The 27,623-nt window shown below is 35.7% G+C and overlaps 1 protein-coding gene across 1 annotated transcript; it reads left to right on the top strand.

The window, feature by feature from the left end:
* The first annotated feature begins 750 nt into the window (after nt 1-750).
* On the top strand, nt 751-24,579 carry LOC120348775 (arrestin domain-containing protein 2-like). Its single transcript, XM_039425842.1, has 3 exons — nt 751-1,122; nt 16,724-16,870; nt 24,323-24,579. The coding sequence occupies exons 1-3, from the start codon at nt 1,008-1,010 to the stop codon at nt 24,562-24,564; spliced, it is 504 nt and encodes a 167-aa protein (XP_039281776.1). The 5' UTR covers nt 751-1,007; the 3' UTR covers nt 24,565-24,579.
* Nucleotides 24,580-27,623: the final 3,044 nt, after the last annotated feature.

The raw sequence follows: 27,623 nt of genomic DNA, 5'->3' as shown, positions 1-27,623 counted from the left end.
TTCGGTGTTGGGGAGGGGGCTGGGCCCCCTGGGCACAGAATAGGTACAGAATGGAAACTTGTAATCTAACCAATGAATGCTTTTTACATGATGCAAAATTTGCATTATTAAATTAGTATTTAATACTAGACACGTCACGTGACCTTGGGAAGTTCCAATCCTGGCCTTCTGATTGGCTCGTGGCAGTGAATGAGATCAATTGATCTGGATCATTAAAGTGATCCGAACCTACCATACTATTACAATGCTATTACAATGCGGCGCTTTCTAACAAGATGGCGGATTTTGGCGTCAGGGTACTAGCCAAGTTTCCATACTGTATGTATACTGTGCCCTGGGCCCCCTTAAGGGCGATTATATACGCCCCTGATTATTATGATTATTATTTCTGTCATCTCTAATTGGATGTAAAATTCGATTCTTAATTTATATCGGAACATAAAAATCGATCTTCAACAATCGATCTTTGAACAGAGAGATATAAATTTTTCGAGGTAATCTATTTCAAATATCGATAAAGTATCGAAAGACAAAACATCGATGTTTTGAACATTTTGAGCATGTTTGATGTTTTGAACATCAACGATTTTTCACCTTAACATCGATGATCGATAAACATCGTCGATAAAAATCATATCGATGATCGATATACACCTCAACATCGATAAGTGAAAATCATCAAACAGTAAACATCGATGTTTGATGTTGATACCCATCTATACTAAAAAAGCTAACCTTAAATTTAAGCCTGCGCCTGAGACCCTGCGTCTTTTTCCTCATTCCTGCTTCCTGCGTTTCACATTTTCATATCAGTTTATAATTATGTTTAGATCACTAGTGTAAATTTTTTATTGTTGACCTTACAACTACATTCCTTTATTGCATTTGATAATTACCTGTGTGTATTAGTACTTAGTATTTGTAATTAAATAGGTAGTTTTTCATTAGGCCTGCTGCCTGCAAATAATTTTGCTAGAAAGTAAAACTACTCTGTACTCTGTGATAAAATGAATCTGGATAAGTTAGTAGTAGTGTTTGATAGTCCTACAGATACCTATTATGCTGGTCAAAACGTCACGGGACAAGTACAGCTATTACTGATGGGGCCAAAGAAAATAAGATGTAAGTATGCTAATTATAAACAGTTTTAAACTTATATATTATTGAGGTAGGTACTCATAATATGAGACATATTATGTCATATTGTAAACCTATATACTTGTTAAAGATTATTTTGTAGGTTAAATTCAACCGGTTGTTACCCATTGCTACTAAGAGTTTTCAAAAGTCAATAATATGCTGCCATAGAATTTGCTCACTTCATCAATGTGTCAGACAGTAATCATTACTGTAATGATTGTAATATAATCTTCTTGGACGTCAATATTGTTGATTACTTGTTACTTGCTTGTTCAATTCATTTTATACCACGGATTAGATTGTAAAAAGCTTAATACCTTCTGCTTTATCGATTAGGCCTACCCACACTTTCTTGTAAGATCAATTGCGTCATAAAATTCAATATACGTAATTGAATCTATATCGATCGTAACACAATCTAGTATCTAATTAATTAGATCCATAAAATGGTTCACTAAAGTGAAGCTCACTGAGACACATCAAGAAAAAAATCTGGTGTGGCGCACTCACACAACTTTCCTTGCCGTTATGAAAATTTATCACCTGACGCTAGTGTACACGCGCATCTCAAGTCTACTATTCAAAGATCTGACAGGACAATAACGCTGGAGACACACGAAGTCTGCTATCTCTTCATAGTAAATGATTTAATAGAATCAACAGTTGCCAACATTTTGCATTATTGAATAAACACATTTTCTCGAATTTCGAGCTTATTTTCAATTTTATGTGGAAATGTCACTGAACATTAATTGTAGATATTTTTATGCTCAATCTTTTCCACTTGAATTTTTTTGTTTAAATTGTATCTGAAGCCTGATAATTGGGGAATCCAAAATCACACTTTGCATTGATGGGGTGGAGCTCCTAAAATTTTTACAGATATGAGACTTGTGGCAGTTGATAGAGCTTATCAATGACTTTTCTAGATAAATTTTATCAAAATCGTTGGAGCCGTTTTCGAGAAAATCGCGAAAACCCCTGTTTTTGACAACATTTTCGCCATTCTACCGCCATCTTGAATTGGATTTGTTCGAAATTGTTTGTGTCAGATCCTCATAGGGGAAGGACCTTAAATTCCAAATTAAGTCATTCCGTTAATTGGGAGATGAGATATCGTGTACACAGACACACACACACACACACACACACACATACATACAGACCAATACCCAAAAACCACTTTTTTGGACTCAGGGGACCTTGAAACATATAGAACCTTAATTTTTTTCGGAAAGCAATACTTCCCTTATCCATGGTAATAGGGCAAGGAAAGTAATAAAAATAAAAACAACTGTCCTAAAGCAGAAATCAAATAAGAATATAAGCACTCACTTCACTGCTCTCCAATATAAAGAATTCACGGAGTGAGTACAGAAGGTGATCCGTCAGCAGGCTCTTCGGAGCCCCTCGAAACCGCCCAGCAGGCAGGTCCCTGGCCAACAGAGGCAGCCTGTTATAGAGGCTGATTGACATATGGGCCAGATCAGTCCGAGTTCTGCTCAGCCTCTGGTAGGGTACATCCAGCCTGAGTCTACCCCTAGTCTCATACGGGTGGAAGCTCTGTCGGGTCACGAGCAACCCCCAGGTTTGCATGTGTTCTGCAAAGGCTATGAAGAACATAGAGGGAGAAGACGGTAAGGATCCTCTCTTTGATAAAGAGCGGGCGACAGTGGGCTAATCTACCAGCTTCACAAATAATCTTCAGGGTCTTCTTCTGGAGACGAAGGACTCGGGCGACATCTGTGGCTCCACCCCAGAGTGGTAGGCCATATAAAATCACGCTCTGAAAAAAGCCAAAATGACACATTTTAAGATAATGAGGTGGCACACTGTATTTTAGACCTCTCAGCAGGAAAACCACTCTTCTCAACCTGGCGCAGACTGTCTCAATGAGCTTGCCCCATCAAAGATTCCTGTCAAGGGTAAACCCTAACAGCTTGACGGGGGCAAAATTGTACTCATTCCCATTTCTGAGATTGAACACAATAGACTGTGTTTTGTCTTCATTGAGGAGAAAGCGATTGGCAGAGAACCAGTCCGATGCAATCGCCCCAGTCTCCACCATAGCTGCCCTCAGCCCTCCCATCTCGTGACCAGCATTGAAGATGCTATATGTTCGTCCGCATAACAGACAACACACCTGCCATTCACCTGAGCTATGTCATTAACTGAAATCAGAAATAGCAGAGGCCCAAAGACAGAGCCCTGAGGCACTCCACAGTCAACACAATCCCTGATCTCAGAGAGAACTCCATTAGCCAGCACCGCCTGTCTGCGACCCCCCAGGTAGCCCTGAATCAGTTTGAGTGGAGACCTACCCATGCCATAATGCTTAAGCTTGTCTATGAGAATAGCATGATCCAGTGTATCGAAGGCCTCATTGCTGAGATCACACAAGGTGAGCCCAGCAAGTCCACGTTTCTCAAAGCAATCAAATATCTTAGAAAGCAGGAAATCTAGCATCAATGGTGGATCTTTTTTTCCTGAAACCAAACTGGGTGGCCGCAAACAGGCCGCACTGGTCACAATAAGGAAGGAGTTGCTCAGCAATAAGGATTTCAAACATCTTTGATTTAACAGGCAGAATAGAGATTGGCCTATAATTAGTAGGATCATGACTATCACCCTTCTTAAAGACAGGCACTGTCTTAGAAATTTTAAGCTGAGAAGGAAATACAGACTGCTGGAGACACAAATTTATACAAGCAGTCAGGAAACAACAATAAGAGCTAATACACCCTTAATAGTAGCACTGGTCATACCATAAATGTCTACTTGAAGCCAGTCAGGAATTGATCCAAAAATGCCGTGAAATTGGGCTGTGCATCAAGATGATCCTTCAGAAAGCTCCAGTCAATCAGGGTCAGACAATGTAGAAAACGTTCGCGTCCACCCTGTGTGATGGGTCGCACCCAAGTGGATCGATCACGTCCTGCAGGTACAGAGGTAGGGTTGGTAGAAGTTGGCAATTCCACATTGCAGCCGAGTGCCAGCTGGTCACTTAGGAGAGGATTTACAATTGAACAACTAATGTTATTGCCAATGTTCAGATTTGTAATCACATTGTCAAGGCAGGCATCCAATCTAGTGGGATGCCAGTTAGCCACATAGAGGTCCAGAGATTTGAGTAGATTAATGAACTCCCTTGTCCTGTTGTCAGCCTTCAACATTTCAATGTTGAAGTCACCGCCAACAATTATGTTAAAACCTGAATTTAAGTTGGCTAACTGAATGACAAGTCCTTCAAGTGAGTTTAAAGAATTTCGAAGGCAACATAAAAATACTAGGATACACATGCAAATTCATGCTCTTTTTCAACACAGTGCATATAAATGTTAATGCATGCAAAGTGGGCAATCACAGATGTCTCTCTCTCTCTCTCTCTCTCTCTCTCTCTCTCTCTCTCTCTCTCTCTCTCTATATATATATATATATATATATATATATATATATATAGCAACACCACCTCACTGGAACTCACTTCGGTAGAAGTAGGCTACCAACTCATATCCAGCAATTTTAAAAAGTTTTAGATCATCCAAGCACATCCAATGCTCAGATGGACACATCATTTTGAATTTCATGTTTGAGCTAAGAAAAAATTCCAGATAATTCACTTTATTTTTAAGGCATTGCACATTATAAAAAAGCATATCAAAAAGCAGTTTATCTCAGGGAAAATCATGCATGGATACACAATCGTCAGAATCAATTAGTCTCTCAAGTGAGGAGCCTGTTTTGGACTGCCTAAAATAACATTAGATGATGGCTCATTTTTCCTGTTGGCAGGGATGTATTTTTTAACTAAGATCCCTCCGAAATTCATCAGACAGCACACTGTTAAAGAACTTATCGGCTACAGCCAACTTGAAAGAGGAATGGTAGTCATACCTGGAGTTCCATTTTTGCCTGATAAGCATAGGTTTTTATCTCTTTTGCCTGATAAACATATTTGTGGTGAGTGTGTAACTTAATTGTAGGCTACATTATACCTAATATATTCACTTTGCAGCTTTCAAATTCAAATTTCATTACCCAATTGGATTTCATTTCAGTAAGATAGCAATTTGATTTTGATTTGTATTATTACTATACAATTATTTATAATTTTACAAATACAGTTATAAAAATCGACTTTGAACAACCTTTGAACATATAGCAAATTATCATTTTTATTTATTGTAATTTTATTTTTCAAAACTTTTTACAATTTTCTTCTGATATTAAGTTACATTTGACTTATAATTCATTGCCAAATTCTTTCTGAGTCCAAAGTATAAATTCTACTTAATGTTTCCTTTAGTAATGGTTACACAAAGTAATGAGATCAACTGATAACCACAAAGAACTACAGAAAGCATATATTGAAGCTGCCTATAGATGATGATGATGACCTGTGCTGAAGATGTGGTATGGCTCCCGAATCCCGAAACATTGCAGCACATCGCAAGTCAGCCTGTCAGTTGATGGCAGCTACAGACTCTATTTGAGGCGCCACAACTCTGTTGCTGGGGTCTTACACCAGGATCTTGCTTTGAAGTTTGGCCTAGTGGATGAAAAGCTGCCTATATAAGCCACCTTCTGTTCTTGAGAATGATACATTAGTCCAGTCACTATATACATTGGTGCATGCAATTTATATTGTAGTTCTGATTTTCTCATATATTATTTGGGTACATAAGAGAAGTCCAGAACCAATTTCTTCATGCAAAATTTCCTTGTGCTAGATACAGTATGGCCCAAAAATGTTGTATTTTCGGCTCATTTTCCAGTTTTCAGCTATTTCTGCCAAATCTCGTAATTGGACAGAAAAAATTGCTCTAACCCTTTTTTTAGATTATGAAATTCTGAATAGAATGAGATCATTCAGAACTCTCTATCTCTAATGAGTACTGGGTTATGATTTTTCAAAAATGAGTGAAATTTGAAGGAAAAATCAATTTAAATGAATTTTAGTTTTTGATCAACAATATCTTCCGATTGTTACAATCTAGATCTATAATTCAAAATCCTCTGAGCGTATTTTTGTGCCCTACAATCTGAGATCAGGTAGAGCGCTCTATCTCATATAGATTTCCAGGTACACCTGACAACAATGCTTCTTGTATTGTGAAAAACACCTCATTTTCAGCTTCAACCATCATCACCAACTACATTGTCCACACATTGATATTTCGCACAATGACATAAGTTCATGAGAATATGTTCTATGGAAATCACCCGTTAGACGCACTTCATTTCAGTATTTCCTAGTGGAAAGGCGCGCTTAAGGACACCTCAAGGATCAAAATTTCAAACACTTATAACTTTTGACACAATAGTCAGATTCCATCGTACTGCACCTCATTCTTCTCGGCTCGTCAAGGCGGTCCAAAATCATGCATCATAAGTCAAATTCGGTCGAAAAATGGAATATTTATTGTTGAGTGTACTTAAGTCCATATTCCAATACACAAAAAATTACCAATTTCTATATTCAAAGCTATGTATCTCGGTAACCCCTTATTATAAAAATCATTATTTGATCTTGAAATGTACAATAGAAGTTTCTCTTTCATCTGCTGTAAACGATTCATGAAAAAATATGATCATGAAGTGAGATTTGATTGTTGAAAAAAATCCGGAATTTGTAGATATTTTCCTCATATTAACGGTTTTGGCAGTTTTATGATAGGGAAAAGTGAATCAAGATGGATTTTAGGCAACTAAGCTCGTAGAGGATAAATTTATCTCCAATTTGGAATCAATCGTGAGTTTCTATGATGTATCAGACTCGTTTTAGAAACTCTTTATCAACAGTAAAATCACGAAAAAAATGTAAAAACTGAAATCGCCATTTTTAAAATCTTCTGTAACTTTGGAATTGTATTGGAATCGAAATTATTATTTATTGGAGTGGGTAGAGAGGAAAAATTTTTATATCCTCACTAGATTTGGAAATTTTATCAGAATTATTCCACAAGACATGCAGCTTAGAATATAGAAATTGTCCATTTTTTGTATATTGGAATATTGACTTATGATGGATGATTTTGGACCGCCTTGACGAGCCGAGAAGAATGAAGTGCAGTACGATTGAATCTGAGTATTGTGTCAAAAGTTATAAGTATTTGAAATTTTGATCCTTGAGGTGTCTTCAAGCTCGCCTCTCCACTAGAACATACTGAAATGAAGTGCGTCTAACGGGTGATTCTCATAGAACATATTCACATGAACTTATGTCATTGTGCGAAATATCAATGTGAGGACAATGTAGTTGGTGATGATGGTTGAAGCTGAAAATGAGGTGTTTTTCACAATACAAGGAGCATTGTTGTCTGGTGTACCTGGAAATCTACATGAGATAGAGCGCTCTACCTGATCTCAGATTGTAGGGCACAAAAATACGCTCAGAGGGATTTTTAATTATGCATCTAGATGGTAACAATCGAAAGATATTGTTGATCAAAAACTAAAATTCATTAAAATTGATTTTTCCTTCAAATTCACTCATTTTTGAAAAATCATAACTCAGTACTCATTAGAGATAGAGTGTTCTGAATGATCTCTTTCTATTCAGAATTTCATAATATAAAAAAAGGGTGAGAGCAATTTTTCTGTCCAATCACGAGATTTGGCAGAAATAGCTGAAAACTGGAAAATGAGCCGAAAATACAACATTTTTGGGCCTTACTGTATCTAGAACAAGGAATTTTGCATGAAGAAATTGGTTCTGAACTTCTCTTATGTACCCAAATAATGTATTAGAAAATCAGAACTACAATATAAATTGCAAGCACACCCCCTTTCTCATGTCTATTGACTGGACTACATTGAGATGTATTGGGATCGCTCTGTGCTGACTGACAGGACAGTTGTGCACAACCGGCCAGACATTATCCTCATGGACAAGACAGCCAGAGAGACTATTTTTATTGATGTTGGCATACCATTTTGCCACAACTTGGAACAATATTACAGTGAGAAAATTTCCAAGTATTTTCCCCTGGCTGCTGAGATCAAGGATTTCTGGAAGCAGGAGAAAGTTTCAACTGTCCCTGTCATTATCTCTAGTGTTTGAGTGATCAGACAAAAGGTTTCAGCATATCTCAGTCGCCTTGGGGTCTCAGAGAGTGCGAAATATGGAATCCAGAAGACAGTTGTTCTCAGCACGGTGTCAATGATTACAGATTAAAGATGTACCTAAGTCTTGCCAATGGCCGACTTTGGTTGCAATAAAAATTACTCACTTTTTAAGTGATTGATTTAGTAAAATAGAATAGAAAAAACGTTTATTGAATAAATGAGCTACCTTAAGCGAACCTCAAAGAGGATACTTGACAAGGTACCATATACGAAACATGTAAATTCAAATATAAATATACATATATTGATTGATTGTTTGATTGAGTACTTTATTTATGTAGATTACAATATATACTGGCTTATACACTCATATACAATAGCTTACAATACAGCAAAATTATAGATGAATTTACAAAATATAAACTAAGAAAATAAATATTGAGCTGTATATGATATGAAAAAAGCAATTTGTAATAACTATAGATAAAATAGATAATATTGTATCTACATAAGTTGGCGGAGCTTTGGACTTATCAACGTCTATTCTTTGGAAAGAATATTCGAAGTATCCTTCCCACTAACTCTCTACCAAAACGTTAATTTCATTAATTCAACTAAGGATTTATTTAAATATGAAAATATTGTAAAAGTTTTAATTAAAATGGAGATTTAAGAGAAAAAAAACAGAAAATAAATAAAGTAAAATAATTATATAAGTAAGTAAGATCAAATCATTGATTAATAAAATGGAGTAGGCTGAAAGTAGATCAGGGTAATCAACTTTCGGTACCATACAGCAGTATGCTGTAATAATTAAAATAACATGAGTTTATATATAATATATATTTATATAATTTATTCTATAACAGGTTTATAGGTTTTTATTTGTGGGATGGGTGAGGGATGTGATCGTTTTAGGGCTGGACAGTTTCATTTGTTCCAAAAGATATTTTCTTGAAGTCAGGATGAAGCTCGCTCGGCTCTCGATGGACCTGATAGTAACGGGAAGTGCATTCCATGCTCGACAGGCACTAACTAGGAAGAATTTTGTGGAAATAGTAGTTCGATGATTGGGTATCCTTAAAGTACTTTCTCCGGTTCTGATATGTGAAGCATCTATCTATCCTCCTACCTTCAGAGACAAATTTGAAATCATCTTTAAAATAGTTCGGATTACCGTATTTCAAGATATCTCTAACAAGCTTGACTATTCGAAAAAGCCTTTGATCGGGAAGCTTTAATGTTGAACTAGCAATGTGGGCTGGGGTGATATGATCATGGCATTGGAGAGAGTAGACGAAACGTAGACAATAATTTTGGCAACGCTGTAGTTTATCATTCAGTGTGACTCAACTATCGTTGAGAACATAATTACAATACATTAAATGTGGGAAGATGAGAGATTGAACCAATAATAATTTAATGTTTCTAGGGAGGATATCGTGCATTTTCTTCAATGCGTGCATGGCTGAGAATACCTTTTTACAAGTTATGTTCACTTGCTCTGACCAATCAAGAGTATTATTCATAATAATGCCTAAATTTTTAACTGAGCTACAGTAAGGAATGTCATTACCGTCTACACTTATTTTGTGAATCGATTCAAGGTCAATATTGTTTATAAGACGAGAATATCCAATTATAAGGGGTTGTGTTTTGATGGGATTAAGCTTAAGGCCATTTTTCTTTGTCTATTCAATTATCGAATTGCTATCCTGATTCATTATTCCAACTGTTCCATTAATTTTTGTTATGGGACAGCTTAAATAGATTTGAAGGTCGTCTGCATAAGTATGGAGACTGGAGAATTTGATAATGGAAGAATGGTCATTAGCATACAAAGTGAAGAGAAGAGGGCCTAAAATTGAACCTTGTGGTACTCCATGCATAACGTTTTTCCAAGTTGACTTTTTGTCAAAGACAGATACACATTGTTTCCTACCTAACACATAGGATTTGAACCAAACTAACGAGTTGTGACTGAAACCAAGAATAGCCAACTTATTCAAAAGGACTGTATGATCGAATGCTTTAGAAAAATCAAATACAGTAGGGTGAGGATGGTGCATTTTCTTTGGTCCATAGCTAACCTTATATCATCAGTGATACGAAGCAGAGCTGTCTCAGTTCAATGGAATTTCCTAAAGCCAGATTGAAAGTTATGAAGCTTGCTATTGTTGTCTAGAAATTTTACAACTTGAGCATGAATGAGTATTTCTAGCACTTTGGAAAATGCAGGTAGAATACTGATTGGTCTAAAATCCTCAACTTTATTGGGTGATGGAACTTTATTTAGAGGGCGAACCAGAGCAAACTTCCAGTTTTCAGGGAAATTGCCTTCTTCAAGTGACTTGTTGAAAATGTATGTAATGGTTGGTAAAACAGAAAATAACATCTTCTTGATAAATTTAATAGGAATTTTGTCTACACTCATAGCATTACTATGAATACGTTGAATTGCTTTGAAAGTGTCTTCTTCTGAGATTGGATGGAAATGAAATTTATCATTAATTGGTATATCTAAGTTTGTAACCTGCTCTTCAAGATCATTGATATGATTAGCAATGACAACTTCGTCGCGTTGGTTGGAGTGTGAAACGAAATGATTATTTATATTGTTCAATGGTAAGTCAATTTGGGGATTCGATTCCTGTTTGCCAAGCCCGAATTCTTTTATTCCCTGCCAAAGTGATTTAGAGTCTTGTCTATTGTTTGTCATGAACGAATTCAAGTACCTAATCTTTGAGTTCCTTAATTCCTGTTTAACTCTATTTCTAAGGCTCCTATACTCTATTAAACTGTCCAAGCCAAATGTCTTTTTAAATTTTCTATGTGCTTTGTCTCTACGTACCATCATAATTAAGTGTGTCTTCAGTCATTCACGGTACTCGTCGTTTTCTATTAATCCTCCTTGTCACATTAGGTGCATGTTTGTCATACAAAGTCTAAGTCCAATTCTCAAAGTCTTGACCATGTCATCAACTGAGGGTAACGCTTCAATTTGATGCAATGGAGTCTGAGCCACATCAGACAGGAAGGCGGCTTCATCAAAGTTTTGAAGTCTCTATAAGTGATAATTTTCTGTTCTGGATTAGGTATCCTATGGGAAAGTATACAGTAGATCAAACCATGTCCAGAAATAGCTGGGATTGGGATTTGGCCTGTTTGATCAATCTCGTTGGGATCACTAACAATGAGAAGGTCAATGAGTGTGTCTGATTCATTAGTATAATGAGTTGGATCGAGAGGTAAAATAGTCATGTTTAGGCATTAGAAAATTGTAGTCAGTTGAAAGTAGTCAAAGTTAAGATTTGTCATGTTCAAGTCGGTGTTCATATCCCCCATAACTAGTATACGGTTATAACAAGGCATAAAAGAAAGCAAGGCATTTTCGAAATCTGTAAAATGACCTATTTTTGGTGGGCGATAACCGATACCAACGAGTAATTTATCAGTACTAGATAAGGATAATTCAAGTAGCATATACTCTGGTCTGGAACAATACTCTTGTTTAGATGTGATTAAAACTTTTGTTTTGATACCATCTTTCACATAAATTGCTACACCCCCACAAGCTTTATTTATCAGTGAACCTCAAGCTTTTATTTATCAAGCTATTTATCAAGCTTTATAATTATATCAGTGAACCTCAAAGAGGCTGCTTGACAAGGTACCAAATATAAATATACATATATCAGTGAACTTTATTTTTACAAGAATTTACTTAACAGTTAAAATTATCATGATATTAACTAATTAATAGTTGGCTCAGCTGTCAAAAATCTCAAAAGTGTTATAATGTATAGTCAACCTGAATATACAGGTACAAAAATAGAAAGGAATGAATTACAACAATGCAATACATTAGTAATGAATTACATTATGCTACATCTAAATTTTAATTATTCAACCAAATTTTGTATTTCTTTTCAATAGGCGCAAACAAATTCAGCACAATTATCGGGTAAAGTTTCATTTTAAACTTTCAATTATCATTGAAAGTTTTTGGTACAATGTAGATTAAGGTGTTTCTGGCTAAATTATTCGAAGTAAATGGTACAACAAACCTCTCATTCCTTAAATCGTATCAATTAACTTTCATAACTAAATATTTTTTGCTGAAGTAATTTTCTGAAATCAAAGTAAACAGAAATATTGTATATTCAAATAATAATAATAAATAATAATGATAATAATGGTTTTGTTCAAAACCATATTTGCACAACTATTTTTATGACATATTCTGATTCTGCCTTGACTCTTTATTATCGATTTTAATGACCTTCCTGCAGCTGTAATAATTAATGACTTTTCAACATTTCGTGTTTGCTAATGACCTAGATATACAGATTAAATGTAATAATTTGTTTTATCACAGTTTTGTTCATTCAATTGTTGAAAATGGCCTGCGGCACTAATTTACCATCCAGATTTACAAAATTTAGGTGGTAATGACTGCGGCAAATTTTCTGTGTCTTAACAGGGATGAAACTCAATTGTTGGAGTTTGATTTAAATTTGAATAATGATAATATTCTAAGTTTTTGATTTAAATTTTGATTATGATAATATTCTAAGTTTTTGGAAATTACTGTGTAGAGTATTCTGAGTGCTGTAAAGCAGCCTGCGTAGTGAGTGTTCAACTGCTCATAATAAAATACGCAAACGATGTTTCCTCTCTGAAATCACTGTGACCACCAAGTCTAATCGACAAAATGGCAACTGCACTTCTTTCTATGACTCTATTCATCACTGTAATTGGCTGATTATCTCCCTTCATTTCTCTGCTCCGCAAATCCCTCCAAGTCAAAAGTAATTTTGTTTGGACCATAGTATAATGATCAGGAACAGACTATTAATTGGAATACAAGACAATTTTTTCTTAATACAATATATAAAAGACGAGATACACATCAATATGCTACATGGTAGAATGTCTAATAAAGGCCTTTTTCTGCTCAAAAGATTGAAATTCATTGTCAACTCTGATGTTTTACTTACAGTGTACCTTGCTTATATGCATAGTCATCTATCTTATGGCATTGTAGCATGGGGAAAAGACTAGTAAAGCGGCTTTTCATTTAAAAAAAAAGAGCTGTAAGAATAATTGCTCATGTTCATAGCCAGGCACATTGTAAACCACTTTTTAAGAACTTGAAAATATTGATGCCTGGATGTTTGATCCAGACTTGATGTCTGGATGCCTGCTGCTTATGCGTTTGAACGTCTTTTATATATTGTATTAAGAAAAACTTGTCTTGTATTAAATAAAATAAATCATTTAATTTGTTCAACATAATGTTACACAAATGAGTTGCAAAAATACATGGAAAAAATAACATGGAAATAAACAACAACGCTAATATTGGAGGTTGCAATAAAACATATTAAATTCGAAAAATAACAATCAATCAATAATGTGGATTCAAGTACAAGCTACACCATATCATCCAGTTAAACTTAATATTGTTCGTCTTATCCGAATAGCTGCATTGGTATAAAAATAGATATCATTTATTTTATCTCTGTTTAGATTCGACAAGAGAATCAAAACTTTATCTTCGTCCTGAGCAATGTTAACAGAGTATTTGGCCAGATAACGTCGCCGGATATCATTGTACATGGGACATCCAATAAGAAAGTGAAACAGACTCTCCTCCTCTTGAAAATTACTTAGAGGGCATAAGATAGTACAATCAAAAAAGGTGCCACTTCCATCCATAAACAAATACATACTCATCTGCGTTGCCATCCGCAATTGTGTTATGCATCTGACTCTAGAAAATGACATGATACATCCTAGCTGCTCCCCTAAAATGAAATTTGGATTTAAAACTATGTAACCAGGAAAAGATCTGGACTCTATTGCTTTACTTATATCTGCCATATACAAAGCTCTTGCATGTTTCCTAATAATATAGTCACTTTCTTTCTCCAATATAGTGAAATCTACATTTAAAAAGTATCTTAAGTTAGCAAGAGACATTTGTTCTTTCATTAGATTGATCCAGTTGTTTCTATTCTCATTTATTCTATTATCGTTAGTGCTTAAGTCTAACAGTTTATTCATACACATTTTTGGATATCTATGAGATGGCATTTTCAAAACGTTGATATAAAAATTCAATGCTTGACAAAAATTATATGTGACAACCTCAACCTTCCAGTTTCAAGTCTTAAAGCAAAGCTAGGTGTGTACTTATTCAATAGTAGAAGTCTCTTAAAAAACTGTAACTGTGCCTTCTCTATCAAATCCAGATATCCTAGAGCCCAGATTTCAGAGCCGTATAGGACAGCGGCAGCACCGTAGCCTCATACAATTTCATTTTACCGTCCCAAGACTCAGACTTAGCTTTACCCAGAACTCCCATGACACAAGCGGTCACACTCTTTGCCTTACTCAGAACTAATTTACAAAAATTTACAAACCGACCTGAACTACTAATTCTACTCCCAAATATTTATATTTATTAGTAACTTCTATTTTTTCCCCTTGATAACTGAAATTCAAATTTCCTCTTAACCTGCCTCTATGAAATGGAACAATTTTAGTCTTATCTGTATTAACCTTCAATCCTAGCTCATTGCAATATTCAGATAGACAACTTAGTTTATTTCTCACATCAGGAACGCTGTCAGCCAGAATAACTATGTCGTCTGCGTAGAGCAACATTAATATATCATTATGTTCATTTATTCTGGTACCGCGAAAACCCTTTCCTCTGAAATAAGAGTCCATATCTGATATGTATAGAGAGAACAACAAAGGAGAGATTGTGTCCCCCTGCAAAACCCCCCTCTCTATGGCTATCAATCCCCTCTGACTACCTATATCCAATCTCGCATTCACATAAAGCTGGTGCAGAACTCTTATCAGTTTAACACTAACACCTAACGTTCCTAATTTATGCCAGAGTTGATTTTGTGGGACTGAGTCAAAAGCGGCTTGGAAATCTACATATATTGCATACAATATTTTATGTTGAAATTCTACACTATTGTATATGAGCGTGTTAAGAACAAATACATTGTCCATGCAACTACGCCCTCTTCGAACCCACTTTGACCCTCCGGTAGTAATGAACAACTCTCTACCCAAGCTGAAATTCGAGTTTCCAAAATTTAGAAGTGCTATACTTCTATAATTATTTGGATCCAGCGGATCTCCTTTTTTCAATAAGAAGAACATCTTCAACCGGGACCATTCCTGCGGTAAATTTTTTTCACTCAAAACCAGATTGAAAAGAGCTAGAATATAATATTTCCATTGAAGAGGTAGGGATTTATAAAACTCATTGCTTACATTATCGGGACCAGGAGCCTTCTTATTTTTCATTTTTTTAAGTGCGAGTTTAAATTCTTCCAGCATGATCGGTTTATCTAAATAAGGATGGGTAGCGTCTTGTAATTCTGGTGCTACAGCTATATTTAATTCTCTATATTTATCTTTTAAAAAGTCGAACCAAATATTTAAATTGATATCATTGGATGTACTTTTCCTTCCTTTGAATTGCCTCACTGCACTCCAAAACTCATAAGAGCTTTTTACATTACCAAGTCTTTCTCTAAGTTTTTGGAAATAGGTTTCTTTTTTAGCCTGCAATAATTTTTTATATTCTCTTTTTCTTGTAAAGTAGATATTTGAATACTCGTCCACAAAATTATGTTTTTTACATCTCTGTATGCTTTTCTTAGATGTCTTGTCTTGATGATGATCTTGTCTTGTATTCCAATTAATAGCTCTGTTCATGATCATTATACTATAGTCCATACAAAATTACTTTTGACTTGGAGGGATTTGCGGAGCAGAGAAATGAATGGAGATCATCAGCCAATTACAGTGATGAATAGAGTAATAGAAAGAAGTGCAGTTGCCAATTTGTCGATTAGACTTGGTCGTCACAGTGATTTCAGAGAGGAACATCGTTTACGTATTTTATTATGAGAAGTTGAACACTCACTACGCTGGCTGCTTTACAGCACGTCAACATCGCCGCAGCTGTATCCCTACTTTTCTCTGCTCCGCATGTCTCTCCAAGTCAGAAGTAATTTTGTATAGACTATAGTATAGCCTAATGATTATGAACAGAGCTATTAATTGGAATACAAGACATAAAATCGTTGTCAATAAATTGATTTTTTTTTATTTTATATAGACTTTAGGCATGCTTCGGCACTCAGAGTTATTAAGTGTAATTATTCTTACATTGTAAATGGGTTTATATAATATGGTATTAGGCTCTTCGTTACCAAATTATGTATTAAGAAATTGTGATATTGTCTGTTCAGAAAAATCTGAAAGCTTTACTTGTTGGCATTTCATCTCTGTATAATAAAAATGAATTTTAAATGAGTGTATGATATTATTTATTTAGCCAGTGCTGTTATTCACTCTATATGTTTGTGTTTGACTTTGTTACGCATTTGCTGTAATTTTGCAACATTAAAATCGCTGTTAATAAATTGAATTTTTTTATTTTGTATTGTAAAATAACTAAATTTATCATTTTTTACAGCTTTGCAGATAAAATTTGTGGGTAAGGGAGAAGTGAAATGGTCAGAACAAGTGAAGATTGAGGGCAGGACTCAATTGGAAAATATAGTCTACTCGGATGATGAGGAGTATTACACTTTCAAGTATAACTTGGCTGGAGGAGGAAACAGTAAGTAAATCTGATTCTATGGTGAAATCCACGTTATAATGGCAGTATTTGATTAACATTGGTATTGTCATCTTAGTCTATCATCCGTTTCTAGCTTCGCAACCTTTGCCAGATTGTTTTTCAATAATGGAGAAATATAATTAATTATCATAGAAGTTTTATCTCAATTATGAAAATGTATTATTCAATTATTCTAAAAAATATTTTTTTGACGAATAAAATCCTAATTGATCATTTTGAACAAGAATGAACAGTTGATATACCGGTATCATAAAGTATACCGTTAAAACTGAAATAAAATCATGATAATCAGAGAAATAAGAAATTTCAAGTAAAATAGGAGCTACTATCCTGTTCTAGGAGTAACTATCGTGTACTTTCTTCTTTTGAACTTCATACTTCGGTTTCAGCTCTTCAAGTTCAGCTTCTTTTTGTGCAATTGATTCTTCCAAATTTTTCAACTCTTTTCTTTTTTAACTCAGTTCTATTTACTTTACTTATCCTGGCGCTACAGCCCGATTTGAGCTTTGGCCTCCTCCATAATCTGCCTCCAAGCGTCTCTGTCTGCTGCCTTTCGCCTCCAACCTCTCACTCCCATCGCTCTCAAGTCTCTCTCCACATCCTGCATCCATCGAACCCCTCGGCCTCCCTCTTTTTCTTACAGCTTCCTTACAGTTTCTTATATAGCATTCCTTTTTGCATTCGATCATCGGCCATTCTTTCAACATGTTCCAAGCCACCCTATTCGTCTTGCCTTGACGAACCGGAGAATATTTCTACCTTGCAGGATGGCTTCTATTTCGGCATTCTTTCTTATTCTCCATGCACAATTTTCATGTACTGGACCGTAGATCCTCCTAACCAGCTTTCTCCCAAACACCAGTAACGCTTTGCAGTCTTCTTGCAAGATTGTCCATGCTTCACATCCATATGTGACAACTGGTCTTATGAGCGTTCTGTAAATCTTCATTTTTGTGTTTCTAGTGAGGAGTTTTGACTTAAGCAGTTTGCTATTTGCAAAGTACGCACGGTTGCCAAGCATTATCCTGTGTTTAATTTCTAAAGATATTTTATTTCTACAGTCAATTTCCGTTCCTAAATAATATGTGAAGCTTGTAACCTTTTCAAACGTGCTTTCTACTATTTTGGTGATTCCTGGATCTCTAAGTCCTCTGGTGTTCATTTCCATATAATTATTTAGTTTTTTGTTCGTTTACTTCAAGGCCTACTATCTTGGCTTCATTCTTGATCTGCAGAAAGACTTCCTCCAATGACAGCATGCTTCTTGTAATAATAACAACATCATCTGCATACGCTAAGACCTGCGTCATTTGATTTGTGATATTGCCTCTCCTGTCAACGCTTTCCATTGTCCTCTGAAGAACAATATTGAAGAGTAAGGCCGATAGTACGTCACCCTGTATCACGCCATCAGTTATTGTGAACTCCCTGCTCACTTTCCCTTCACTCAGAACCATACCTTTTGTTTCACTCAGGGTCATTTTCACTAAGTTTATTAGTTTTCTAGGGAACCCGTATTTTTCTAGAGCTTCCAGCACTTTAATTCTCTTCACCCTGGCAAAGGCCTGCTTGAAGTCGATGAAGAGCATGTGTAGATTGATGTTATGTTCATAAAACTTTTCCATTATTTGCCTTAGGGTGAAAATTTGGTAAGCTTTTGAAAATATTTTGTAAGCTATGTCCAGTAGGGTTATCCCTCGATAATTGTTGCACAGCAGTTTGTCCCCTTTTTTAAAAATTGGACAAATAAGACCTTTCTTCCATTCACTTGGCATCTTTTCTGTCCTCCATATCAATATTATTATCCTGTGCAGACACTTCACTGCAGCTTCTCCTCCATATTTCCACACTTCCGCGGTAACATTATCTTCTCCAGCTGCCTTTCCATTCTTTAATTTACTCACAGCCTCTTTTATATCTTGAAGACTTGGTTCTGTTACCTCTAAATCAGCAGACTGATAGTTTGACATCTATTGTTCTATGTTTGGTGGGTCCTCTACACTTGGGCATATATTTTCAAAGTACTCTGCCCATCTTTCAGTAATCTGATTTTCCTCTATTATCACATTGCCGTCTTTGTCCTTGCATGCCTTGACTTTGGATTGAAATCCTACACTGACAGCTTTCTGTGCTTTATAAAACTTTCTTGTCTCATTCAACGTTCTTAGTTCCTCCAAGTTCTTGAGTTTACTTTTCATATGTTGTCGTTTTGCCTTTTTTATGATTTTGTTGGCTATTCTTCTTTTTTCTCTATATTTCTCTACGTTTTGACAAGTTTCTCTTTGTAACACTGATGCTCTTGCTTCATTCTTTTTTTGTACTGCTTCCTTACATTCCTCGTCATACCATTCCGTTCTTCTTTCACTCCTTTTTTCTCCTATAGTTTGTTGTGATGCTTGTATTACTGCTTGCCTAGTTCTGGTCCACAATCTCTCAATATCATTTTTACTCCCCTCCTGTGCTATCTCACATAAGGATTTGTCGAGTTCCCTATTCATGGTATTTTCGAATTGTTGCCTAATTTCTGTATTTGCTAGCTTCTCCAAATCCCATTTGAACCTATTTTTCTTGGGTCCTTTATCTGCCATTGATAATCTCTGGATCACTGTTGCTCTCACCATAAAGTGATCCAAGTCACAATTTGGACCCCTTGCTGCTCTGACATCTTCTATGGAGCTAGCATGTCTTTTTGAGACCAGAACATGATCTATCTGGTTCACAATATTGGTTCCCGGTATCTTCCATGTGCCTAAATGAATCTTTTTATGTTGGTATTTTGTACTGGCAATAACAAGAGCCTGCTCCTCAGCCAGTTAAGCAAGCATTCTACCATTCTCATTGCATTCCTCGTGGAGGGTATTTTTTCCTGCTACCTCCGCTAAGAAGACCTTTTTTCCTATCTTAGCATTGAAGTCTCCTAGCAATACTTTCATGCCATGTTTGGGAATCTTGCTGACTAAATTCGTTAAGTGATCATAGAAGGTTTCTTTGACCTCTTCTGATGCTTCTTCAGTTGGAGCATAGGCTGAAAGCATTGTTGTGTTCCAGAAACAACCTTTGATCCTCAATTTGCACAATCTATCAGATATGGGTTCGAAAACCAACAAACCTTTCCTTAACTTGGCGTTTACCATGAATGCAGTTCCTCCATACATACCCGACCTTTCTGTGTTCCCACTGTAGTACAAGCTAAAATCCTTTTTGTCAACTCTTCCTGATCCCTTCCATCTAACTTCTTGCAGGGCTAGGATATCTACATCAAATTTTTTCATCTCATACACTTCCATCATCTTACCTGCCCTCATCAGTGTTTGCACATTCCAGGATGCTATCTTTACAACAAATTTCCGTTTCCAGTTTCTTTTGTGTGATTGAAGGCCGTTTCTATTTTCCGTTATTCCTGTCCCGATCCGAGGCTGATTGCTTGTGTTCGAAGCGTGAGTTGGTTTTTTACAGGGTGAGGCTGCTGACCTCACGCCCAACCCCGAACCTGGAGGACCAGTCCAGTTTTTTTTTCACGGTGACTATTTAATTTCGCCACTACCCCCTGACACTGCTGGCTGCAGTGCCAGTGAGCATTTCCCAATTCCAATGGGGACGCGCCCGATAGATGTAACTAGCAAATCCCCACACGGGAACTCAGTTCTATTAGTCCAGGAATTGAATGCTTAAAAGAAGGTAAAGAGGTAATAGCACCCCTGCCCTCTGTGCTAAGGGGGTGGTTCAAAGGTAACATTTAACTTATTGGTTTTTCGCATATAACTCGAAAACTATGTACTTTACAAACATGACTGTTCTTTACAAAATTGAATCTTACCTAATTTCCTAAATTATTAATCTCTGAACTTTTTTATATCTTGTATAGTTTTCGGGATATCCGCTTTTGAAGGTGTGTCATTTTTGAAAAAAACACGTTTGCCTCAAATTTATTGATATTTTTGCTCTTACAACTTTTTAAAAATCGTTGTGAAAAATCCATGCAACATTAGACCAATCATTGACAAAGGAATTTGGAAGGAATGCTTTGAACACAATTTTAAATTTGTAGCTTTGTTGGGACTAGTTGAGAGGATAACATATCAAAAGTCCCCATCCCTACCTCATTTGCTAAGGGGTTGAGGGTGGTTTAAATGTTGTATTTTTTAGCCTTTTGCTTCCACTCTTTATATCTTGGGAACAATGCGTTCAACCGACATGACTAACTATTCAAAAATTAAGCTTGATAGATTTTCCACAATTTTTGTTCGTGGTGTTTTGCATTTTTCCGACAGTTTTCGAGATATTCGCTCTTGAAAGTGTAAAATTGATGAAATAACAGGTTTTAATCAAATTTCTTTCTCTTTCAGGGCTTATAACTCTCCAACAATGCATTGTATAAATTAATGCTTATCGTAGGTTTGTAGAGCATTGAATTCTCATTGAATGAAAAAGACTAAGAAATTGTCAAAAAACCACTGATTTATTGATAATTAGAAAGACCGGTATCGGTTATTACACCATTGTCAAAGACCGAAACCGGTCTTTCTAATTATCAATAAATCAGTGGTTTTTGGCAATTTCTTAGTCTTTTTCATTCAATATGAATAATAATTACCACACTACACAAAAAGTGCATTAAATTCTCCTCAATTTGATTTCTAATTTTATTATTTCAAGATTTCAAGTTTGCCTTTCATTGTTATAGCAGCTTTAATGGAGGGGGTGAAATTTTCAATGTCGCAATAATTTATTGATCCAATTATTGACAGGGAGTGTCTGAAATACAATTTTTGGCTTTGCAGCTCAACTAAGACTAGTTAGGAGGTGAACATAGCAAAATTGCGCATCTTAATCGTCTCTGTTAAGGTGTGGAACCACTGAATTAACACTAGAAAAATTTAAAATTCTACTCTCACATTAAAGCTGCTATAACAATGAAAGGAAAACTTGAAATAATAAAACTATACATAAATTAAATATAATTCAATGCTCTACAAAACTACGATAAGCATTAATTTATACAATGCATTGTTGGAGAGTTATAAGCCCTGAAAGAGAAAGAAATTGGATTAAAACCTGTTTTTTCAAAAATTCCACATTTTCAAGAGCATAAGAATTTACTGGGGTTTCGAGAATATCTCGAAATTTTATAAAGAATTGAAATATAAATATGGAATCAGTGAACAGAACAAGGAAAAACGACAGGACAAAACAGGGAAAAACACGAGGATTATAAATATTTTTAATGAGAAAAGTTAGAAAAAAGAAGAATTCCATCAACATATTTTAAATAGCGAACACTGTTCGCTTCAAACTGTAAACATCTATAAATAACATGAATGATTTCCATTCAACCAACAGTTTGAAGTAGATCTCACTATAGTTTAAGTTTCATTAAGCTTACAGAGACACTGAAAGCGGAGTGTGGCGTTGAGGAGCGTCGTGAACAATATCATGTTAAGTAATGAGCTGAAACACACTGGAAGCGTCTACTCGCAGAGCGGAGCGGAGCGTGGCATCAAACTTTGTAACAAGCTGGTTTGTTTTTTGGAACGTGTCTTATACATAATATTGCGCTTGTTCTACTACATTTTCCCATCTTCTAGTACACTAGTATATTTAATGTTTGCCCGAATTCCCCTGTATTATTCGATTATACAAAAGAGAAAATGCATCTATTGCACTTTGAAATCAAAAGTAAGGCTATTCTAATACATGTCATTCATATTTCATAGAAAATATGACTTTAATGTTATTACAAGTCTTTCATCAGCAGATATTGGATTCCTCCAATTCCTTTATCTTTCAACAATTCCTTCTTCTCTTCTTATTTCTCCTCTTCCTCTTCCTCTTTCTCTTCCTCCTCCTCTTCCTCTTTCTCTCCCTTCTCCTCCTCTTCCTTCTTCTCCTCCGCCTCCTCCGCCTCCTCCTACCCTTCTCCACTGTCTTTTCCCACTGCCATTATAACGTGGACCACCTCACTATACCGGGTGATTACAAATGAAATAGACAGTTTGAATAGCTTGTAGAGAATTTATTATTTAAAAGTTTAGATCATTACTTACATAATTACATAGAAGAATTCTTGAAGTTTTTATTGAAAATTTACAGATGTTCAATGTGTGCACCATTTGCAACACGACAGATATCAACACGGTAGTCAAATTCTGACCACACACGACTAAGCATCTCACTGTTAACTGTAGCAAGAGCATTTGTGATTCGTTGTTTAAGATCATCGATATCAACAGGAAGCGGTGGTACGAAAACTCTGTCTTTTACATAGCCCCACAAGAAAAAGTCGCAGGGCGTTAGGTCCGGACTACGAGGTGGCCACGGCTGAAACACAACGTTTTCCTCACTTGCACGGCCGATCCATCGTCTAGGAAGATGTTGATCCAGATACCCTCTGACGTCTGAGCACCAGTGAGGCGGAGCTCCATCTTGTACAAAAATGAAGTTACAACTATCTTCATGGAGTTGAGGCATTAACCATTCGGTTAACATGTCCAGATAAATTCTCCCGGTTACTGATGGTTCTTGGAAGAAGAAAGGTCCGTAATCCTTTTCACAAGATAAAGCGCAAAACACGTTCACTTTAGGAGAATCGCGTATATGCTGTACAGTCTCTCTTGGGTTTTCTGTTCCCCATACTCGTACATTATGTCTGTTAACTTTTCCACTAATGTGAAAAGTGCATTCATCACTGAAAATTAGGCGATTAAACAATGTGTCGTCATTTTCAAGACAATGTTGCATCTCTTGACAAAAATTTTTACGTACAACTTTATCATTGTCATTTAAACTTTGTACTAACTGCAATTTATAAGGTGTCATTTTCAAACGTTTCCGCAGAATTTTCCACACAGTAGGTTAAGGAATTTGCAATTCTAAACTCGCTGATCTAGTCGATTTTCCTGGACTTCGTACAAAAACATCACGAACACTATCAATTTTTTCTTCTGTAACAGAAGGTCTTCCAGTACTCTTCTTCTTACACACACATCCACTGCTTTCAAAACGTTCATACCAGTCATAAATTGATTGCCTTGTTGGTGGTGGTTTACCGTATTTTGTTCTGAAATGACGCTGCACAACAGTAACAGAGTTTGTTTCTGCTAATTCAAGAACACAATAAGCTTTCTCCACTTGAGTAGCGGCCATATTGCTAAACTAAACTGGCTGTTGTAACACGGAGCAGCCAACAATAGCCAGCAACAGTTCTACCAACATAAACTTTAAGAAATTCCCTTCAAACCTTTATCACTTACTATGTTGAAATACACCATTTTAATTTTGTACAGTCTATTGAAGTTGTATATTTCATTTGTAATCACCCGGTAATTTGGAACATGAATGACCTATACCATGATATTTATATTTTTTACGCTAGTTTTTCTCTATTATTTTGTCTGCTAGAGGATGATGATTGATGTGTTTGAATTTGTGCAGGCGAGCTGCATCTGCCTCCTGGCCAGCACAACTTCTCGTTCGCGGCTTGCCTGCCGCCCGGGCTTCCTGCGTCGTTCGAGGGCGACCGAGGCTTTGTGAGGTACTCGGTAACTGCCACACTCGAGCGACCCTGGAACTCCAGCGAATATGCCACCGCTATATTCACCGTCATCTCGCCCATTGATCTCAACTACAATCCACTCGCAAAGGTAACAAATAGTATACACTTACCTATAGTATAGTGAGGTCCACTATTATGATAGCGGGAGAACAGGGTTTCCGATTCTTTATATTTTTACTACACTTTGCCACAGACTGTACTAGAGCACAACCATCTATTTATATTGGATAGCTGTAACTCAAATCACCCCAATACATTTTCATACAATATTATTTTTTATTTTCTTTGATAAAATAGTCTATTTCATGTAAAATATATTACAATCATCAATAAAATATACCTTTACATAATTTGATTCAAAACTTTGGAGCAATCCTCGATATTGCTCGATGTTTTTGAACAGATAGTATTGTACTCTACTAGCCGCTGATAGGCAAAGCTACAGGACCCGGACTGTACATCACGAGTGAAATAGTTATTTGTATATCTAAAGTGAAAAATGTCACTTTTTCTCCCTGAAGGGAAAGATTGACAAGGCGAAGCCGAGGGCAACAATTTCCCTGAGGGAGAAAAAGCATTTTTCACTCGTGATATACACAACATTTTTCCTCCACCTACATTTTTATAAAAACTGCAAATAAAATAATTTTAAAAACTTATGTGACCAGTAACAATGTGTTACAACATAATCTAGAAAGTAAACAGCTGGAAGTAATCACAATTCACCGCCGACAGCGCTATATGCTATCTGTCGGCAAAAGTTGTAACAACAATGGCCGACTCACTCATGAGTGAGTTCCAAATTTGATTAGTTGATGGAAAATATTTGTTGGCTGGTATTTTGAATAACATGGAATATTAAAAAAATATTTCTAAAATTTAATAGTATACTAATATGAAGTATGTAATAGGTAATTTTAGCATACAAACATAAATTTCATATATTGATCAAATGTCTGGTTGAGGTATTGAATTTAGTTGGTTTAATGACTACTCTATATGCTTCCTCATTTGAGCTTAGACCTTCTAACCTATTTCAAATGTACGTTTTTAAAATAGAGATGCTTCCCATGTTATTTAAATGGAGTTACTTTTACGCTCTAGGGAGTTTTCCTGTTTTTTCCTCCCGAGAGCGAAAAAGTGACACTTTAGTAAAATGCTTTTTCCTCCACCTCCTGTAAAGTGCTTACTTTACTCCCTGGAACATAATACTAAAGTGTCACTTTTTCGCTCTCGGTACTAAAAAACTCCCTAGGGAGGAAAAGTAACTCCATTTAAATAACATGCAAAGCATCTCTATTTTAAAAACTTACATTGGAAATAGGTTAGAAGGTCTAAGCTCAGATGAGGAAGCATAATAGAGTAGTCATTCAGCCAACTAAATTAAATACCTCAACCAGAAATTTGATTAACATATGAAATATATGTTTGAATGCTAAAATTACCTATTAGTCCAGTCAATATAGACATAAAAAAGGGGATGTGCTTGCAATTTATATTGTGGTTCTGATTTTTAATATATTATTTGGGTACATGAGAGAAGTCCAAAACCAATTTCTTCATTCAAAATTTCCTTGTTCTACATACAGGGTGACCCAAAAACCTTGTATTATCGGCTCATTTTCCAGTTTTCAGCTATTTCTGCCAAATCTCGTAATCGGACAGAAAAATTTGCTCTCGCCTTTTTTAGATAAAAAAATTCTGAATAAAATAAAATCATTCGGAACTCTTTTCTCCAATGAGTACTGAGTTATGATTTTTCAAAAATGAGTGAAATTGAAGGAAAAATCAATTTTGATGAATTTTAGTTTTTGATCAACAATATTTTCCGATTGTTAACATATAGATATATAATTCAAAATCCCTCTGGGCCTATTTTTGTGCTCTACAATTTGAGATCAGGGAGAGCGCTCTATCTCAAATAAATTTCCAGGTACACCTGACAACAATGCTCCTTGTATTGTGAAAAACACCTCATTTTCAGCTTCAACCATCATCAGCAACTACATTGTCCTCACATTGAGATTTCGCACAATGACATAAGTTCATGAGATCATGTTCTATGAGAATCACCCGCTAGATGCACTTCATTTCAGTATTTCCTAGTGGAGAGGCGCCTTAAGGACACCTCAAGGATCAAAATTTCAAACACCTATAACTTTTGACACAATGCTCAGATTTCATCGTACTACACTTCATTCTTCTCGGCTCGTCAAGGCGTTCCAGAATCATGCATCATAAGTCAAATTCGGTCGCAAAATGAAAAAATTATTGTTGAGTGTACTTAAGCACATATTCCAATTCACAAAAAATGACCCATTTCTCTATTCAAAGCTATGTATCTCTGTAACCCCTCATTATAAAAATCAATACTTGATCTTGAAATGTGCAATAGCATTTTTTCTTTCATCTGCTGTAAACGATTCATGAAAAAATATGTTTGTAAAGTGAGATTTGATTGTTGAGAAAAAGCCGGAAATTGTAGATATTTTTCTCATATCAACAGTTTTGGCAGTTCTATGATATGCCAGAGTGATCCAAGATGGATTTTAGGCAGCTGAGCTCGTAGAGGATGAATTTATCTACAATTTGGAATCAATCGTGAGTGTTTATGATGTATCAGACTCGTTTTAGAAACTCTTGATCAACAGTAAAATCACGAAAAAAATGGAAAAACTGGAATGGCCATTTTTAACATTTTCTGTAACTTTCGAATTGTATTGGAATCAAAAGTATTATTTATTGTAGTGGGTAGAGGGGGACAATTTTTACATCCTCACTTGATTTGGAAATTTTATCAGAAGTATTTCACAAGACATGCAGCTTTGAATATAGAAATTGGCCATTTTTTGTGTATTGGAATATGGGCTTAAGTACACTCAACAATAATTTTTTTATTTTTCGACCGAATTTGAAATATCCATTTTTGGACCGAATTTATTTGATCAGATCATGCTTTCACAAGATTTAATTATCATATAACGTTTTCCGGAATTTAGCGTGAGAAAACCAGAAGACATCTAGACGCCCAGACAAGTTATAAGTTCTTTGTATTGAATTGCATGCTTTATGGCAAGCGATTTATAATCCACTCGACAGCTGATTTATGATGAATAATTCTATAGTTTGATTTTTACTCTAGTATTGGCGTATGAAGGAGGCTCCTTTTTCCTTTTAATT

This window comes from Nilaparvata lugens, chromosome 4, assembly GCF_014356525.2.
Source record: "Nilaparvata lugens isolate BPH chromosome 4, ASM1435652v1, whole genome shotgun sequence".
NCBI classification, from domain to species: Eukaryota; Metazoa; Arthropoda; class Insecta; order Hemiptera; family Delphacidae; genus Nilaparvata; species Nilaparvata lugens.
The sequence above is the reverse complement of the archived record's forward strand: the minus strand, read 5'-3'. Positions and strand labels throughout refer to the sequence as shown.

Bases quoted from the DNA above. Each gene is read 5' to 3' on its own strand.
- LOC120348775 (XM_039425842.1), top strand. From the start codon at position 1,008: ATGAATCTGGATAAGTTAGTAGTAGTGTTTGATAGTCCTACAGATACC. The intron at 1,123-16,723 runs GTAAGTATGCTA...CATTTTTTACAG, and splicing joins GGGGCCAAAGAAAATAAGAT to CTTTGCAGATAAAATTTGTG. The intron at 16,871-24,322 runs GTAAGTAAATCT...GAATTTGTGCAG, and splicing joins CTTGGCTGGAGGAGGAAACA to GCGAGCTGCATCTGCCTCCT.